Source organism: Hippoglossus hippoglossus, chromosome 6 (assembly GCF_009819705.1).
Source record: "Hippoglossus hippoglossus isolate fHipHip1 chromosome 6, fHipHip1.pri, whole genome shotgun sequence".
Classification (NCBI taxonomy): Eukaryota; Metazoa; Chordata; class Actinopteri; order Pleuronectiformes; family Pleuronectidae; genus Hippoglossus; species Hippoglossus hippoglossus.
Window position 1 is genome coordinate 4,814,925 of NC_047156.1, and position 18,827 is coordinate 4,833,751.

An 18,827-nucleotide genomic window follows, 5' to 3' on the forward strand; every position below is an offset into this window, starting at 1 on the left:
TTGTCAGACATGAACTCTGGAAAAAGAAGGCAGCAGGAGATTGTCCGGGTCAGACGAGTTCACTACTACAGGAAAATGTCCGGAGCCTTCAGGACATGACGTATAAATTATGCTGCGGAAGTCGCGTGTTTCTGTTCACAGCTCATCCTCACTGGCCTCAGCCAAAAGCTCTGTGATCTCATTGTCCTTCCAATTTGACAACTTCATGAGGGTCCTCTATGACGCCTTGTTTTCATATGGAAACCCGTCCGTCGCTTATTAGAAACTTCATCAACACGGCCGCTTGCTCACTTTGGAACTTTCCGGACCTTTTCTCACTGTATTCTCACATGGGTTCACACAGACATTTTACCAGGGGGCTGGAAGGACAGGTTGTGTAAAGTGTCCGGAGCGACTGACTCGGACATGTGACTTCTAACATACAGGCCCTGCGGAGGATTGTAGGAGAATGTGCAGACTTCAGTGCATGTGTGCAAGCAGCCGGAGTCTCTGTTGTTTCTGGATGTTCCCAGGCAGCTGAACATCAAGAGATGGAAGTCAGAAAAAAAAGTCAAACTTCCCCAGATGAGAAGCGATGATCTGCAGCATCAGAGCAGCTGATAAGACGCGTGGTGAAGATTCGTACCAACAACCCGCTGCTGTAGTTTTAAGAGTTCCCATGTTTTCATTGTAGAGAAACAGGCCACAGAGGAAACCTCTACTGTCAGGATTATAAATCTGTTAATAAGTGCACGGATGCACTGGTAAAATCTCACCACATACACACACAAACACACACACACACATATATTTATATATATATTTACACATTCACACATCCAGCCTGTGCACACACTCTACTGCTCAGTCTGGCTGAAGTCGTAGCAGAAGTTGTAGTTGCTCGGAGGTTTGGGGACGACGGGCGCACTGTCGGGGATGGGGACGTTCTCCAGGTCCAGGAGGCGGAGCTTAATCTCCATAGAGAGGAGGATGTCCAGCTCGCTGCGCATGGACTCACTGCTCATGTCCCGGCCCAGGAGGATGCTCAGGCCGTCCGTCCACAGGCAGAACTGACACAGGGAGGAGGACAGTGAGTACTCGGTGGGGGGGGGATGTATTCTTACAAACAGAATAAGATGCTATGTGGAAATGTCTGGACAATAAGAAGTTCGACTCACATCAGTTCTGGAGGGTGCGATGAAGTTCAGACTGTACTCTTCTGCATATGTGAGGCTAAATGCCAGGTCCAGCACCTCCTACAGGGAGGGAGGAACAAGTACAGACACAACGAGACGTTATTACTTCTTCTGACTGAGTGGAAAACCTCCATAACCTGAAAAGATAAGAAGAGCCGCTGACCTTGTTCTGTTTGCCTTTGTGCTCCTTCATGTGAGGACAGTCTTTTCCCGTCAGCAGCCCCTTGATATCTGCTACTGGAACTGAGGGAGGAGGAGGAAAGACTTTGATCAGGGCTCAGACATGAATATTTCTTTATCCTGACTTTATCTAGACACTAGAGCCTGGCTGAAATCAGCTGATCTGAGCCCTTCACAGTATTGGCCTCTGTGTTTTTGGTGATAAGGGCAAATATGAAATGTAAATGATGTTGTATTTTCTTAATTCAAGTTCTATTTATTACAGGTTTGATAACGACATCTTAGGAATCGACTCACTCTTCTCTTGCAGTGTTTCTATCGTGGGATTGTCCATGTCTTCCTCCACGTCCCCGTAGTGAAGCATTTTGTGATTGGGTGACAAGCGGCAGTACCACAGTTTATCTGAGAGGAAAATGGGCAAAGACAGAGGTTGGTCAGACAGGAAAGTATCAAGTCTACTGGTTTTAGAGGTGTGTGTGTGTGTGTGTGTGTGTGTGTGTGTGTGTTTGCGTGTGCGTGTGCGTGCTGGTTTCTCACCCTGTCGGCGTCGGCTGCTGATCTTCCTGAACTTGGTTCCCTGACACAGTCGGTTGAGTCTCTGCTGACGGATCAGCTCGAGCAGCTCCGGCTTCAGACGCTCTTTCAGCTCCCTAGGAAGGAAAAACACACACTCACATGTCATTTAACATTAGTATTTGTTATAGTGAAGAAACTCAGACGTGTTCGCAAACTCATGACCAAACCACAGCAAGCCACAAAAGGTTAAATAAAACTTTTACATTAGAGGTTTTCTCTTTGATTATTTCAGTAAGGAATCAAACGCAGCACAGGCAGCATCTCTGCCGACAATAAAGCCGACGTGCAGGGATGAGGGCAGCGCTCTGTTCACTGTTACACTCACTGTTTAGTGACAAACAGTCACTTAACAAACAAGTCACATAATAAACAACAGCTGATGTATCAGGGGGGGAAAGTCGTCATGAGAGCAGATGAACAGGTTTCGTGATGGTGTTGCTTTACTTTTACGAAGGCTCATGATTGAGGTAAAACTTTAATTTAACAAGCTTTTAACTAATCATAAGTATGAACATAAATTAAAAAAATCTAGACTAAAAAACTCATTCAACTGCTCGATTTAATTTCCTCTCTCTTGATTCACATGATTAGAAATCAGTTAAAAACAGTAGAAAGGGACACGTCCTGTCTTGTATCTAAAGTCAGGCCTTCAGCCCGGCAGTGTGAGGTGTCAATCAACCATGTGACCGGTGTGGTGTTGAACTCACAGTACAGGGGGCGCGAGCGTCTCCTCCTGGTGCAGCCGCTCCGTCTGCCGCAGTTTGAGGATCTCGCCGTAGTTGAGAGCGTTGACTTTGTTCTTGAAGAGCTCCAGGGACGTGGGCTTACTGGACAACGTCCGGGTGATCTGCTCCCTCACCACCTGCATCACCTGCAGACAGAGACAGAGAGATGGTTTACGTCCTGCTGCGTGAAGCCTGATCTACTGATTCAATGTCCTGCCTCCTGTGTCCTCATCGCTCCCCTGTTCTTTGATTTGGGGAAGTGGTCTTTGAAAAGAGAGCAACTGTTTGTTATTGAGTGGAAAGTTTAAAGCCCTCTGCTGAATGGTATTAATCAGAAGTTGCCTATAGATAAGAAGCTCTAAAAATCTAGAGAATGAGGGTCTCTGCATCAAGTTTAACAATTTGTCATTGGCAGCTCGTTGTTTTATCTTATCATATATATATACTCTATTTACAAGCAGGTCACAATCTTCATTCAGATCATTGTCATTCACTGATGAAGACCATAAACTGTATATAAAGATGGACGCCATGTCTCCACTTCCTCCCACTTTCCAGAAATGAAGCAAAAACCATCCTGGAGGTGTCATGACTCTGAACTCTGAGATGGAGAGTTTTGGGACACTTTGGATTGTGGACTCTTTTGGGTTTTGTTGACTTTTACCTGTGTGTTTCCTTGTGTTTAGGTTTGTGTTCAGTTGTTTCCCCCCTGAGTTCTCCGCTTCCTGTTTTATTTTGAAATGATGTTCCTCATGTGTCTCTGGCTTAACTTCCTGTCTTTGTGTTTCACCTGTGTCCACTCGGCCTGCCTCCCTTGTGCATATAAGTCTCTGTGCTTCCCTTTGTCAGTTTGTCGTCGTTCACTCGTCATCGTGTTTCCCTGAACATCGTGTTTCCCTGAACATCGTGTTCCCCTGAACATCGTGTTCCCCTGAACATCGTGTTTCCCTGAACATCGTGTTTCCCTGAACATCGTGTTCTCTCAGTTGATCTTGTCATCCTGTCACTTTGTCTTTTCTAGTTTCTAGTGTTTTTCTGTTTTGGGACTTTGTTGTTTTTTAAACCCTTACATCTAACTTACCCAACCAGTAACACCACACCAACCATCCTTAGGTTCATCCTATCATCTGGGTGATAACTGCAGATTCAATTTAAAAACTAATTTGTAAACAATCTGCTGTCTCACTGACTCAGCGTTATTTTTTTTGTGCGTGTGTTTTCTGCATGACTTGTTCAACTGAAGCTCACACAGACGGACACGGGGTGACCCTGGCTGCCCTGAAACTGCCTGCTTGCATGTGATTAACATCTATAGATCCCTTCGGGTTTACGCGCCTCAGCTGCAAGTAGTGAAAAATCTATATAATAATCTATAGAAGCTGCGGGAGGGAGCGGTCTCCAGCAACACAACTCACACAAACGGCTCTGCTGACCTACATCGTTCCTCTTTACAACTTTGATCGAGAGCAATCACCGACTAAAGTGAAGCATTCAGTGGAGCTCGGTCTGGACGTCTCTCTCCTGTTCTACAAATACCTACAGCAGAGAATCTGATACACTGGGATTTACATGCATTACAGAAAACAACAGTAGATTATTAAATAACGTGGCATCTGATGACGCAGATTCAGAAATGTATTTGTTGTAGGGTCCTTGAAAAATAAAGATGAATGTTACCAAACTGTTAACGACCACAGAGAACGACAGTGTCTGTCTGTCTGGTTGTGTGTCTGTCTATCTGTGTGTGTGTGTGTGTGTGTGTCTGTCTGTGTGTGCCTGGCCGCAGACAGTGAAATCCAGACTGTCATTCTATATTGTGTGAACATGCACGGACAAAAAACAAGCGGCTGGAGTTTCACACTGTCACCGCCTGCACAAGCTCCATGAGCCAAAATAACTTTGGCATCCAGCAATTTTCACATGACACAAGTTTCCGACACTTCACACTGTCCCGGCACCTAAACTGTCATATGCTGCAAATCGTGTCTGTCGTCAAAACTCATCTTTTACCTGGAACATTTAACACCAACAGCAATCGAACCAATAAGTAGCACCAAACTATTCAAACGCGAATTTACAACCAAGAAAAAATACAAACAAAATCCAATCTTACCTCCATCCTTCGACTATTTTAAACAAACGACTTCAATCCCAACTCTAAGATTCCACCTGTCCGACGGTCGGCGATTAGAGGAAACGTGACGGGGGGATGACAAGCGGTGAAAGTGAGTGAGAGAAACAGACGTCACCTACATGGCAGGAGAGGTGCAGGCCTGTGGGTGTTTTGTAAACAGACACCCTGATATTCTCACGCACATGCCACCGCCACCCCCCCCCCACCCCCCACAGGTCCAGCCCCCTCTGTTATTTAGCTGAACTGACCAATGGGAGGGATGACTGGCAGCTGTGTGTGTTCCCTGATACCCTGCAGCATGTGCTTGCTAAATGTGTGTGCACTCGTGGAGGATGGGGGGGGGGTGGGTGTAGAGATACGCACATACATGATTGTGTGTTTTTTTGTGGTAGTCTCACTCACGCCAACACAACTAAGTCCACTTCGATCTCCAAGTAAGGAAACCTACATTTGTGACGTCTCGTATGACACCCCCACCTCTCTCTCTTTCTTTGGTTTCTCTCATTCTCGCCCTCTCATATTGTTTCCAGAGGTTTTACGTTCCCTCTGTTGTTGTGGAGTTACTGCTGAAGCCCTGGGCGCTTTGTTTTTTCCGCATTTCCTTCTCCCTCTGTTTCTGCCGCCCACCACGCTTCTCTTTGTCCACCTAATGCCCCTTTGTCCTTGCCCCAGAGCACCCTGGGTAGGGGGCCGTGGGCAGAAACAAAAGGCTGGTCTGCCGTCCCGGTGCTCGGGACACAGGGCTGCTCCTGACAGGTCAAAAGGTCACTGAGTTTTATGACTATCAGGAGAGCGCTGTGTTCACGACGGACGGCTGTGAGAGATGTGGAGATGCGACTCGAGACAAAAGCTTGACTTCTCTCTCTTTCTTGGTGCTACACTGCTTGTAAAGACACTGAATGTTGTGTGTAGGGGCAGGTTGTGTGTAGTTTGCATGAGAATAAACCAACACAATGTCACAAAAATACAAAGTTACACAAATCCAACACAATAAGTGTAAAACCGGAAAAATTTCTACTGGTTTTCTTGAATCTCTCTCAAAATTAATTAGTCGTTAAACCAGTTCACTGCCCATCAAGATGGAGTAAACAAAGTTACCATGGTAACAGCAAGTGCATTTTACACACTGATGCAATGCATGACTATTTTGGTCCGGAATATCATACACGTCAACACTCACTTTTTTGATCCCTTCTATTTTTGTTTGTCTGAGCCGTGAGCCAGTTCATGACACTTGTATGGTACAACAGATTTTTCTGTGGAGCTCAGGATATGACACAAAGCAGACCCCGCTCTGCTGGGCTGTCGTGGACTACTGTACCTTGTCAAAGTCCTCCTGTGTGGCTCTCATCTCCTTCCAGGTCTTGTTGAGCAGCTGGATACAGACGCAGAAGAGCTCCTCCACGAGTCGGTCCTGACTGAAGAAGATGGGGTGGTAGTCAGCTCCCGTCTCTGAGGCTGTCAAATAGGAAGCGATGGAGAAGATGGAGGACAACAATGAAGAGAGGAAAGATCTTAGAGGTGGTTTGACCAGAGGATATTTATATACATTCATATCAGCAGCAGGTCGGAGGTCGACTTACGTGGCTCTCCGATACGAAGAATCTCACACAGGATGAGTGTGAGCTGAATGCTGCTCCTGGCAAACGGACACTCGTGTTTGTCCTCTCTACTGCTGTTCTCCAGAACAAACTGAGAGCGGGACACAAGGAGAAATGAAGATTAGATAAAAGAAAGAAGCTGAACTCTTTAAATAAAACAAATAAAAGATAAACCCCGCTCACCCTGCTGTAGGCATCAGGATAGCGTGAAGCAAAATAAGACATGGTGTCCAAAGCTACAAGACCAGGAGGCGTCCGCACCAAGTCCTGACCAGGGTTACTGTTGTTCTGGAAGGGAGGAATCAAAGATAATAATTAATACAAATCTAATACTGTCCCTAAGAGAAATATGATGAATGTTAAAGGACAAACATTAGAGAATAAGTTCTGAGGGCAGACACTCACAGAGAAGCCCAGTTTCTTGAACTCTTTAGCACAGAGCGAGCGGCGCCTCTCGTTGCTCAGGCTGTTTTCAGTCTCTGTCTCAAACGCCGCCTGACGCAAACCGTGGAGGACGTCTCTTTGATCCTGGTGTCACAGCAGGGAGACGTGGGTAATAGATGGATGTTAACTTCTTATTTTATAATGTAAAGAATGCAGGAGAGATGTACATTAATGAAATAAAGTTTGTGGTTAAACTGAAAAATATCAAGCTTCAATTACATTTCTTTATCATAAAGGTTTAAGGTGAAAGATGAAGAGATTTAACGAGAAAGAATAAACAAATCAATCTGTAAACCTGAATCACTGGGGAATTTCTTCACTTGACAGATGCTATATAACAGTTTAAGGTTCAGGAAAGGGTTCAATAGTCAAACTATCTGAAACCTAAATTGTGAAGAATGATGATTTGTTTAGTTTAGTAACAGGAAGTCAGAGACATGTTCAGCAGCAGCAGATGTTTTCTCTCCTCCTGTTTAACTGTCGCTCACCTGACTGTAACTGTCCAGAGGCGTCCTCATGCGAGGTTCCAGGTGATTCAACGTGACCGACTGTAGGACGTAGAGGTAGTGGGCCATCTCGTCCTGGACTGCACCAGAACTATGGATGATGTTCTGCAACACACGCACAGTCTGTGTTGGTTTATTCACATTCACGACAACAGGATAACAAAAGTGAGATCATCATCGTTTACCTTATAAATGTACTGACGCAGATTCTTCTTATTCAGGAAAGCAAACATATCCTGGAAAAGAGAAAAACAATGTTAGAGTGAGAGCAAGTGAAATGTGTCGCCGGGATGTAATGACACGTTTCTAACATGGGGTGGTACTATGGTGTCAGGAACAGACTCGGGGGGCGGGACATGGGTTGAAGTCTGAGACGGACTTTGACATCTGTGACGAAACCAACACTTGCTGGTTCTTGCCACTGACTCAACCTCATTTTGTTCAGGATGCAAATTTGCTCTGGGATTGTTCACCCTGATAAGACGGGTGGATTTGTTGATAAATTTGAGGAAGTGTGTGCATGTGTGTGTGTGAGAGAGAGAGAGAGGGAGAGTAACAAAGAGAGCCTGAGAGAAAAGAGATGAAGGGCTGAATGAAGGAACTGTTTCCGTACAATAAGAGAGGAGCAGAAACCGAACAGAGGGAGAGAAAGACTCGACTGTCTGCAGAAAGTCTGAGATGTGCAGACAGAACAACAGAGATGGACCATTTCCAGCTGTTTGCCAGAGGTGGTGTGTGCAGGACTCTGACTCCTATGTAGAATAAAAGGTCCGACTGGTACAAAAACACCCTTTTTCCACAAGTCACATGCAGGCCGTGTTCAGCCTGGGGTGTCAGAGCTTCCCATCAGCACACAAAGGACTCATAGTCGACAATTACGTCAAGAGAAATGAAAAACAGCAAAGAGAATGTACTGATTTTTTACAGTTGCAGGCATCACTGTGTCAGAGAGAAACAAAGATTCAGGAAACTAAACAGCCAATTTGTCTGCACGGCGGTGAGATCAAAGAGCAATAAGGAGAAGAGGAACAGAGAGGGAGAGTAATAACCAGACTGCAGCAGCACCTGTCTGTCGGAGTCTCCGGCCGTCTGCAGCAGGGCCATGAGCAGGGCCATGGCTTTGGTCTGGATCTGCTGGTTGGTCCTGAAACCAGTCGGAGAGGAGCGTGTGAGACAAACACACAATATGAGGATTCACGTGACTGTAGGAAAATGTGAGTTTAGGCATAAAAAGACGAGATAATAGTATTAATCAGTATAATCAGACGAGATAATCAGTATTTTATGTTGGACACTGGATTCACATGTTTGCACTGAACGTGGCAATGGAAATGCTTTGAATGTTGGGATGTCATGTGCTGCTGCAGCTGAACAAGAACACTCAAGCACGTTACGTCCCATGTACTTCTCTCTAGCATTGTATTGATAGCTCGCATTGGCACGTTAGCTTGAAAGCCACGTTGTGGGTCCCGAGCGTGAAACTGGGATTGCGTCCACACCAAGCATCGGGCACGCCCACCATCTAACACAAGGCACATGTGTGAGTCCATTGTACGTAGCGTGATGCATGGCAGGGAACTAGTTCTGCCAAGGAGGTAATTAATTCTGTCTGTTCGCAGGATTACGCAAAAACTACTGCACCAAATATTTTGAAACTTAGTGGAGAGATGAGATGTGAGTCAAGGAAAAACCCAATAAAGTTCTGAGACGGGTCCAGGAATGATTTATCACTTTCTCTAACATTGCAAGATTTCCCAAGGAATAAGTCATGGGTCTTGATGATGAAATTCATCTTTAGGGGATTGATATCTATGAGAGTGGGAAATCTGGTGCAGCTTGATTGAATCTGATGGGACTGTTGGCCTCTGCTCTCAACTGAGTACCATCCCAGTTGCCGCTGTTTTATATCAGTAGTATTATCAGCAGCGTTTTACATATTTAAAAACTTCCCGTTTCAGAGACAATGCTGCTTTTTATCAACCAGGTCACCAATCCCTGACGTGTTCCCTCTGTCAGGACTTTATTTCTCTTTCAATTTACTGAAGAGAGACTGCTTCCATTTGAAAGTAAGTATTTAGTAAATGTATGTTTGGCTCTTATGAGTCCACATCTATCTGTGACTTACACCTGGAGATGAGCGACCAGCCTCTCCATGGTGACTTCCTGTTTGACCTGTTGGAAGAGGCCGTGACTGCTCAGCACCATGCTCTCCAGGATGTCCAGGGACACCTGCTGCATTGACGCGTCTGTCGACTTAGCGTTGACAAAGCTGGCGATCTGAAAGGAGAGAAGTAAGGAGGGAGTAAGAAGGTGGGAAATTTGAGAGTGAATGAGCGACACACTAATCAGAAAAATACATCTGTGACCAAACTAAAAGACAGGAAGCAGCAGATCCAGCACCTTCTTGATGAAGATGGTTGAGAGGTTCTCCCAAGAAACTATCCCGTGATCCATCAGCTCCATGAAGCCTGTCAGTGTGTGCGTCATGATCACATTACTCCTGAATGACACACACACACACACAGACAGACAGAAATAAGTATAATGTAATCACACACACAGACACACAGAATCCTTTCAATAATTCAGTTACTAACTTAACACAGTTCAAAAGGAAAAGCTCTTTGATAAAATATGTCGTAAGAAAGGTCTTTTAAGAAATTACTGATTCAGCCGACTTGATTCCCACTAAAAAAAGTCCTGATTTTCTGGTTTACACTAATGTTCTCTAAGTTCTGTCCCAACTTGCTACAGCATCGTTTCTCAATGTTATCTATGATCAGAGGAAATGTTAAAAATAAATCAGCGAGTACTCCGAAACTGGAGGAACAAGCGGGAGGAGATGTTTCTAAACTACATTCACCAGGTACATTCCTTGTTTTTCTTATATGCATTAAGCTCAGTGGGATGTGCTGCTACATGTACAGAAACCACTTCTCTCTGAGGAACAGCATTCCAAGGAAAGCATGTGAGCACAGACACAGAGACAGATACTAACTCCTTAGAATCCTCCACTATCTTGACCAGTAAGAGGTGTCCGTCTCTGCTGATGAACTCCTGAGCGAAGGTCACGTCTGTGGAGACGTTCGCCAGCTCCTTCAGCGAATCGCAGCGCACGCCCGAGTCCGAGCTCTGGATGCCCTTGAACAAGTCCTCCGCACAGCGACCCTGCGTTCGGCAGAAAGACCAAAGCTCACCAACACGTTTCCTAATTATTCACAGTGTTGTTACTCTCTTCAGTTTTTACAAGGGGGCTGGGGCGGAAAGACTCAGGAGAATGTCTGGAGGCTCTCACTCAGACATTTGCTCTCTTGCACATACATTCAGTGCATGTCTGAAGCAGCAGCTAGAGAGTGAGAGACAGAAGAATGTGAGAGGAGGAGGTGCGAGAAGAAAGAGGCAGTTGGCTGCAGACTCACCGGGGCCTTGGTCAGACGCAGAATGCAGCCGTTCTTAATGTCCAGACGATTCTACGCCGCACAAACAAACACAAACACAAACACAAACACAAACAGGTGGACAGAGGAGAAACAGATTTAAAAGCTGTTTAAAACACTTGAACATTGTATTTGTGAAAATGAGCTAAAAGGGCAAATATGTATGATTGTAATTCAAGTCGAAGACGAGTTTGACACTGCCTCGTTTTACTTGTATTACAAAGTGAAAGTACTACAATACGTCAGGCTGCTGGTGCAGGTTGGAACGTACAGGAAAGTGAGTTTTTTCCTTTATAGGAAAAGCAGCTGTTGTGAGTGAGTAATTGCAAAGAGACAGGAGGAGAAGAGAGTCCGGGCTGCTGCACTATCTCTGATCCTTTCACCTGAACAGGATTCCTACAGGGATTTTAGTTTCTAAATCAAATTACTGGTGAAAGTGGGAATTTATCAAATTATCACACTAATCTGAAATCAGGGTCATTGTTTCAAACGCTCATCCAGAAGTAGAAACATCTGTATATTACTGCAACCAACTTTAAAGTCTGGAAGTTGGCATTCTCTAAAAGTCTGCTGCTGAAATGTTCGACAATAAAAACATCATCTTTCTCTAATGACTTCTACAGCCCTGTCTCTACCTCTGAGGAGGGGGGGAGGGGCTTCCACTGGCAACAGTTTGAAAAGGTCACCTGACACCGAGAAGATGAGTGTAGCCCTGACTGCGTTCGTCTCTTCTTCTCTCTCTCTCTCCCACGCTCTGTCTCTAGCTTTTTGACTCTCACACTCACATGTGTAAGCTGTGATTATTGTGCAACGTGAGCTCTGTTTGAAACAATCTCATATAACTGTTGGACGCGGGGAAAAATACAAAGAAGTGTTGAGTCACTGATTCACTGCTGGGTTTGGACTTGACAACGTTTTCGTCTTAAACCCAGAATCTCCTGCTGCTCAATGTTTTCAAGATGCGCTCAGATATTTACTGGACTGATTCCCTGGTGTAGATAAATGTAAATATGTAAACTAATAATACAGATACATAGATAAATGTATTTGACTTACTGATTCAGTGATGTACGTTTGCACTCCATCAGCATACTGCAGGGCGTAGTTGTCAGGACCTGGGAGATTCCAGCTACACACACACACACACACACACACACACACACACACACACACACACACACACACACACACACACACACACACACACACACACACACACACACACACACACACACACACACACACACACACACACACACACACATGGATATTAACTATTGCAGAAGTTGGTGATAATAATTTTAAATGTTACCACAGAGCGGTAGAGTCATCATCTACTTACCCATCACACACTTCCTTTATTACAGCCGACAGAGGCTTTTTCTGCAGGGACACAAAAAATAGTCTACAATCACACACTCGCACTCACTGGGAATTTACATTTACACATTACACACACCTGCTGCTGCATACATGTGGGTCAACAACAACAACAGGACTTAGCAGACTCTACTATCAAAGTATTTCCTCTGTCAGGGAGCTGAACGCATGCTCGGGTAATAACACGCTGTTATGGGATCACGACGCCACAGCTATTCTCGCTGGCTGCAAACCCCGTGTGCTGAGAAGAGGAAATCCAAGATCTCCCCGACGCCTTCTGAACAATGTTTCCCTCGCTTTCCAGATCCCGCTTTGCACATAAATAAAAGCCAGACAACTTCCATGTCTGACTCTCAGACTATCCTGCTATTAGTGGTCAGCCCCGCGGTCAACCAATCAAAATGTCCTCGGGTTGTGCGGTAGACCCAGCGGATGGCCTGTTATTAGTGGCAGCCAAGAAGGTCGACCTATCAGATGTGTTTAATGACGACAGGAGGGCCAATGAGAAGTTTTTTGTGAGCCTCCTCCGGGCTCGCAGGATTAGTTGGGATCTAAAACAAAAATATTTTGGGTAGCGAGTGAGTTTTCACGTTAGAAACTGATCCTGGATCCTCTGTGGCTGTGCTGATAAAAACAAGAGTCGTGAAATTATTGGAGGCATTAAGGTTTTTCAAAAATGTGTGAAACTAGAATCTGTGTCCATTCCTGTTGAAATTAAAAAGTCTTGTAAGAACCTGTTAAACACATTTTCTCTCTGGTCAAGTGTGTATGTGACTGTGAACAGTGAACACCCCCCCGCTGTCTGCTTTACACTTTAAACTACAACTCACTGGTGGTGTCTTGTGCAAAGAAGTTCAACTTCCCCAAAAATTTCTGGGAAACCCATGGAAAACTTCCCCCACGAAGTTAAAGCTGAGAAAGACAAAAAACCAGCTGGGAGGGTGTCGAAGCTCCGGAAGCGTTTGAGAAAAATTAACAAGGTCTTTGTACTTTCTGTCTGAGAAACTAATATCAATGCATTATACATATGTCTGTATTAATTACCAATGTCTCAAACCATAATAAAACTGGATCACACTAGCCAGACGATACATGTTTGTTATAATATTCTCAGAGTAGCTAAAATAGAGCTTTTTTTGTCTTTAATGTGAATAAATATGTCTGTAGTATAATGATGTAAATGATGTTTCAAAAAAAGGAGTTGGATTTAAACTTCTCCAATCATTTCATATCTCTCTATATGACTGAGATAAGGAGATATATCTTTATTTCCTCTATCCGTGTGCATGTGTGTGTGTGTGTGTGTGTGTGTGTGTGTGTGTGTGTGTGTGTGTGTGTGTGTGTGTGTGTGTATTACCTGATCCAGTTGTATGAGCTGGGGATAGGCCCCAGGCATCTGGATGGCAATCTTCACTATGTCCTTCTGCTGTGGCATCTTGGCACCTTGTGATTCCACCACTCTGTAATCTGGTGATGACAAAAAGAGAAGAAAGAGTCAATGTGTTGTATATTTCTTTTATCAGTTCATCCGGACCGTCACTGGTTAAACTCTTAATTCATTTATTTATACACACATTTCTCTATCACACATGATTCACACTCTGACGCCCCCCCATCTGGATGACTGGAGGAGCCAGGGATCAAACCACCGACCTCCTGGTTAGTGGATACAATACATTCAGTATTATTAACCTTTGAATAAACAGGTGGCTCCGTATTTTCTCTGGAGAAGGTGCATGTGTGAATGCAAAGGAAAAACCTATTCTCCAGTTCAGGATCTGCGAAGTGAGTCGAGCATCACTGGACTTTGAATTCACAGGGGAACGGCTCTTTGTGCAGCAGAGGAGGTGTCCAACATTGGTCTTTACCTTTAGCGGATTAATTACTGCAGGTCACTGTTGCAGTTTCATAAAGAAAACTGCAACCAGCATCACTACGGACCAAACAACCAGCCCATTCCAAACAGGCAGGTTTGGAACACACACTGAACTGGAGCCGTCTCTGTTCAGCTCATAGATTTCACCTGGGCTGTGCTGCTCCTGCGTTAAAACCAGATAATTCACCAGTTTTAAAACGTAACCTCGTAAAAACCAACTCCTCCACAGGAGCAGTTTCTCTTTTAGTGTGAACTGAGTCTGTTTATCGCATGAATGATTCACGCCCGTCAGAGCGACTGTCATTTTCAGCATGAAGTTGTAGAACGCTGTGTTCCTCTTTCCCTGTGTATTTATGGTGTAGTGAGTAAAGCTGAGATGACTGAACGCTGTCTACACATGCACTTTGGATCGCTCACACACCCCTTTCCAACTCACTTCTCCCTCGGCCTTCAGACGAGCATTCCCAGAGGATACAGAAGACGCTGTTGTTGTGCTCCCAACCCTTCCCCCTTCCTCGTCCTTCTCCCTCACTCTCGCCACATGGAAACAATACAGTTGGATGTAAATTCTTCTGTTACACTCGCCAGCTCACAATGAAAGAAAAAGAGGTTGAGCTTGTGCCTGCTTGTGCTCGGTGTGATTAATAGACCCCACCCTCTGCAGGATCTCTTGGAGAGCAGCTCTGCGAAAGAGAGAGACAGACCTCACGGTTTACGGCTGGTTTCAAAGAGACGCTCCTGTCAACACAACCACACGCCTTCACAGTCGTCTCACCTCGCTCGCCCCGAGGCCGCGTCTCTCCTGATGCAGGGTGCCTTCAAAGTGGGGCACAGCAAGGGAGGATGATTCTGATCAACAGGAGAATGTTTGTTTGTTTGTTTGTTTGTGGATCATTTAGACTCGACGGAGAAGAAAACCCTGAGGTGCTGAGAGAATCCTGGTAAACTGCTGCCGAACGTCAACTTCTCTCCAACAAACGACAACAACAATTTGCAGACTTAATCTTGAAGAGATTTAGGGGATGTAGGTTTGTTCTCGGGCAGATTATGAGTCAGCAAATACAAGGGCAAACTGGGTAAAGGCATGTCCGGTCTTTGCAGCGACGAGGACTGTCTGTGGGTTTTAATCTGGGTGTGTGTCAGAGCTGTAGAGCCCTATCAGCTGAACATCAAATTATCGGTTTGGTTACACTACAAAGAGTGACCAACAAAACCAGTTGTCTGAAAAAAACTAATTCTACATCTGGGAGACAAAATCAAACATTAAAAAATAAAAAAATATATTTTTTGGCCACCGTTTGTCCAAAGATTTTCAAGGTTTCTTTAAGTGATTTTTTTTATAAACTTGTAATCATAAAACACAGGCTGTGGCAGTATTTCATCTTTCCTCCAATCCACCAGAACAAGATGGCCCCCCCCGGCTTTACGAGCCAGTAAGAGTTCGATCAGGGTTCGATGAAGAAACCAGACAAACAACAGGCGGCCGACAGCTGAGTTTTCTGTGGGATGGTAAGAGAGTGTGAACAAACTTGTGTTGGTGACTGTGAGTTAAGGGCAGAAGGTTGTGTTAATGAGAAAGGAGGTGATGAGACAAATAACTTTAACCACTCTAAAAGAAATATCCAAAGTAATGTTTTAAGAGCGCTTCACTCGTATCAAAAATTAAACCACCAATTCAATTGTATCCGATTTGTACGGTGCTTAATCCCAACATACTTTACCTCCAGGAACATTACAGAGCGAGGGCCCAGTCACACATACGCGGATGCAAAGCTAATATCTGGGGTCAAAGGTCACCACGGGTGAACTCCATGCAAAGCCACACAGCGATTTGCCTCTCAGTAAGCAAATGTGTTAATTTGCTTCCTCGCTCACTGTGATTGGAAGTGAACAGGAGGTGAAGGTTTGCATATGTGTGGCCCTGAGGTCGAGACCTTCCACTATGAGAGAAATTTGTCCTCAAGTACAGGAAAGAGAAAAACTATCATGTGGACACAGTAATAAAAATATATAATTTCTTGCCTCATATCTCACTACCACCTTTTTCAACAGGAGACATTTTGACATGTCACAGTAGGAAAACCACAGGTATGAGTGAGTGACTAATAAAAGGAATGACTATTTTTAATCATTATTGATGTCCTCAGTAGCCGCTGAACCTTCCCCCCTGTAACCAGACAAAATGTCTGCTGCTTTTCTGCTGCTGCTTCAAACTAAGTCAGATCCAACTGTCCTGAGAGTTAAAACATTCCAGTGCAGCAGATTTGCAGCCTCCTGGATTCACCCACAGTGACAACAAAGCTCCTTTAGCCTGAAGTCATCACGACGTGTCTGTGCATGCCTCGTTTTAACACCGTGTAGAAGTCACTGACGTTCTCTCTTCATCAAGATAAATAACAAACTCAAGTTCACACCTCGAGCCTCCTCTCATTTCCTCAAAAGAAAAAACCAACAAGCAGTGTGAAGTGTTGTAATCTGAAACTGACTCATTAAATGAATCCAATACGATTCTGTGCACTTTGTAGAATCACGTGTCAAACGTGTTTCTGCTCTGTTGAAAAACTGCTGATCAGAATGAAAATGTGAAAGTAATTCTCTGTTTCATTTTCTTAAATCCGCAGAAGATAGAGGGGAGTTTTAGTTTGGTTTTATCTCAGTGTCCACGGAGGTTAAGCACTGAGTGTCAGTGTCTGTACCTGTCTGTGGCAGCTGACACCTCACAGTCTGTGTGTGCCTGTCGGCCTTCACAACAACAGTTTGATAGCAAATTAAGGTTAATGAAGCTCATCTATTTAATTCCTGTAAAAACTAATAAGTAGTCAAAAAATGTAATTTCCAAAAACAACGGGTAAAAAGAGAATATATAGTTATATTTTTGAGCAAAATACGCAGTTTGAAAACATCACCTTTAACTTTTGGAAATGAATACAATGGTCAATTTAAGATTAATCCATAATTTAAAAAAAAATTAAATAAAAACTTGTGCTATTGACCATATTACATTTTATTAGAAACAACCTTCAGTTTTAATAAACATGTAACATGTAAGAAATGTGAGATTGATCCTCTAGACAAATCAAAGTGTTTATCAGGACACAGGTTTTACTGTTAGTACACTGATAATAGACTGTCAAGTATTTCTGTTTCACTGTGAAACTGTGATACAATACATAGACAGACTTAATAAACTTAACTTCTCTTAACTTAACTACTCTTAAAGGTAAAGGTTTGATCACTTTAAACTCCAAACAGATAGAAAATGATTTTTTTCCCAGAGTTCAGCAGTTGTCAGTGTCGGAATTCATTCTCTGAGCGGTTTGCTTCATTAGGCTTAAAACCACAAGCACGGCCGGACCTTTTGTTAGTCTGCAGACCCAGTGTGAGTCTCAGACCCCCCGGACTGACACACTCCCCTCCCCACCCTCTGTGTGTGTGTGTGTGTGCGTGTGTGCGTGTGTGTGCGTGTGTGTGGGAGAGAGAGAGAGAGAGAGAGAGAGAGAGAGAGAGAGAGAGAGAGAGAAGGGGGGAGCTCTCAGCTGCCTGAAATTCCTAACCTGACAGGGTAACACACATACACACACAAGCATATATACACATTTATATACATATGTACACACACACACACACACACACACACACACACACACACACACACACACACACACAGGCATATGAATATATACACATTTATGTATATATATACATTATATTCACACACATCTACATGAGTGTATATGCATATGTACATACACATATATGCACATCTAATACACATGTATACACTCACACACACATAGATACATACATGTGATGATTTATATACATATTATGGACACACACACACACACACACACACACACACACACACACACACACACACACACACACACATCACACACACACACACATCACACACACTTCAAGTACAGGGCTAATATAAAAGAAATACTGAATTACTACCACAGAAGAAAGAGGTAAAACACTGTGTATCCACAAAGTATTGTAGAGTATCTACAACAATGGAGTAGTTTTAAATCTTTGTGCAGCTGCAAAATTGTGTTCGACCCAAATGTTCAGGCTGAAGTTGTGTAGAAGTAAAGATGAATGTCTTGAACTCGCGACCCCCCTTTCTTTAAATGAACTGTTGGGTTCTCTCCACTTTCTGTGTCCGGGTCCTTACCTGGGGAGAAGGGCCGGGTCGAGGCTACTGTCCTGCAGGAGCCGCCGCGGCCGGAGCCTCGAGCATTGGAACTTCGCTTTCGCCTCCAGGAGGAAAAAGCTCAGGAGTGAAACGTGTGTTTTCCTCCCGGACACATCGGAGGAGGTCGGAGCAGCGGCAGGGAAAACTCCTTGTTGCGAGTTTCCAGCAGAGATTAGGTCACTTTAAAGTTCCGGGTTGGTCCGAGTCGTTCACGCGAAGCTTCGAGTGAAAGCAGCCGGATTGTAAACACATCTTTTCCGGTTGTGACTTTCAAAATAAAACCCCTTGCGTACTCGCGTGTCAGCGTGGGAATAAAAAAAGCACGAGAAAAGAAACATATCTACATATTCATACCATTGCATTCAATTTAACTCTTTATTAACTGTGACACATTGTGCTTTCAACCCTTTCTGTGCTTTACCTGTATGATCGCCACTATAAAACATGTATTACACGAGCGACACGGGGCTTTTATTCTGAAAGACGTGCGGAAGTGCTCTTGCTGCTTATTCTGAACTGAACTAAAGTTTCTTCCAAGTTTCCAAGAAGTTAGTAGATGAATTCATTCAAAGTTCCGGGTCGGGTACAGTTG

General features: G+C 44.2%; 1 protein-coding gene across 3 annotated transcripts; it reads right to left on the reverse strand.

Moving 5' to 3' along the window:
- Nucleotides 1–397: 397 nt before the first annotated feature.
- On the reverse strand, nucleotides 398–18,470 carry elmo3 (engulfment and cell motility 3). 3 transcript variants are annotated; one of them, XM_034587359.1, is made up of 21 exons: nucleotides 18,215–18,470; nucleotides 13,516–13,625; nucleotides 12,121–12,161; nucleotides 11,835–11,907; nucleotides 10,761–10,811; nucleotides 10,340–10,509; nucleotides 9,742–9,841; nucleotides 9,467–9,618; nucleotides 8,407–8,485; nucleotides 7,527–7,577; nucleotides 7,324–7,446; nucleotides 6,797–6,919; nucleotides 6,575–6,679; nucleotides 6,374–6,482; nucleotides 6,112–6,248; nucleotides 2,639–2,802; nucleotides 1,893–2,005; nucleotides 1,653–1,757; nucleotides 1,339–1,418; nucleotides 1,158–1,235; nucleotides 398–1,049 (listed from the first exon to the last, which is right to left on the reverse strand). In XM_034587359.1, exons 2-21 carry the CDS (start codon nucleotides 13,591–13,593, stop codon nucleotides 837–839), a joined length of 2,145 nt encoding a protein of 714 aa, XP_034443250.1. In that variant the 5' UTR covers nucleotides 13,594–13,625; nucleotides 18,215–18,470; the 3' UTR covers nucleotides 398–836. The 3 variants fall into 3 exon arrangements, with proteins under 3 accessions (XP_034443250.1, XP_034443249.1, XP_034443251.1); XM_034587358.1 differs by having other exon boundaries at nucleotides 13,516–13,628; XM_034587360.1 differs by lacking the exons at nucleotides 6,112–6,248; nucleotides 6,374–6,482; nucleotides 6,575–6,679; ... (10 more) ...; nucleotides 13,516–13,625; nucleotides 18,215–18,470 and adding an exon at nucleotides 4,770–4,909 and having other exon boundaries at nucleotides 399–1,049.
- Nucleotides 18,471–18,827: the final 357 nt, after the last annotated feature.

Excerpts from the sequence above, each read along its gene's own strand:
- elmo3 (XM_034587359.1), bottom strand. The coding sequence starts at position 13,593 with ATGCCACAGCAGAAGGACATAGTGAAGATTGCCATCCAGATGCCTGGG. Across the intron at positions 12,162-13,515 it reads AGCTCATACAACTGGATCAG|AAAAAGCCTCTGTCGGCTGT; the intron begins GTAATACACACA and ends GTGTCCCTGCAG. Across the intron at positions 10,812-11,834 it reads AAACGTACATCACTGAATCA|AATCGTCTGGACATTAAGAA; the intron begins GTAAGTCAAATA and ends TGTGCGGCGTAG.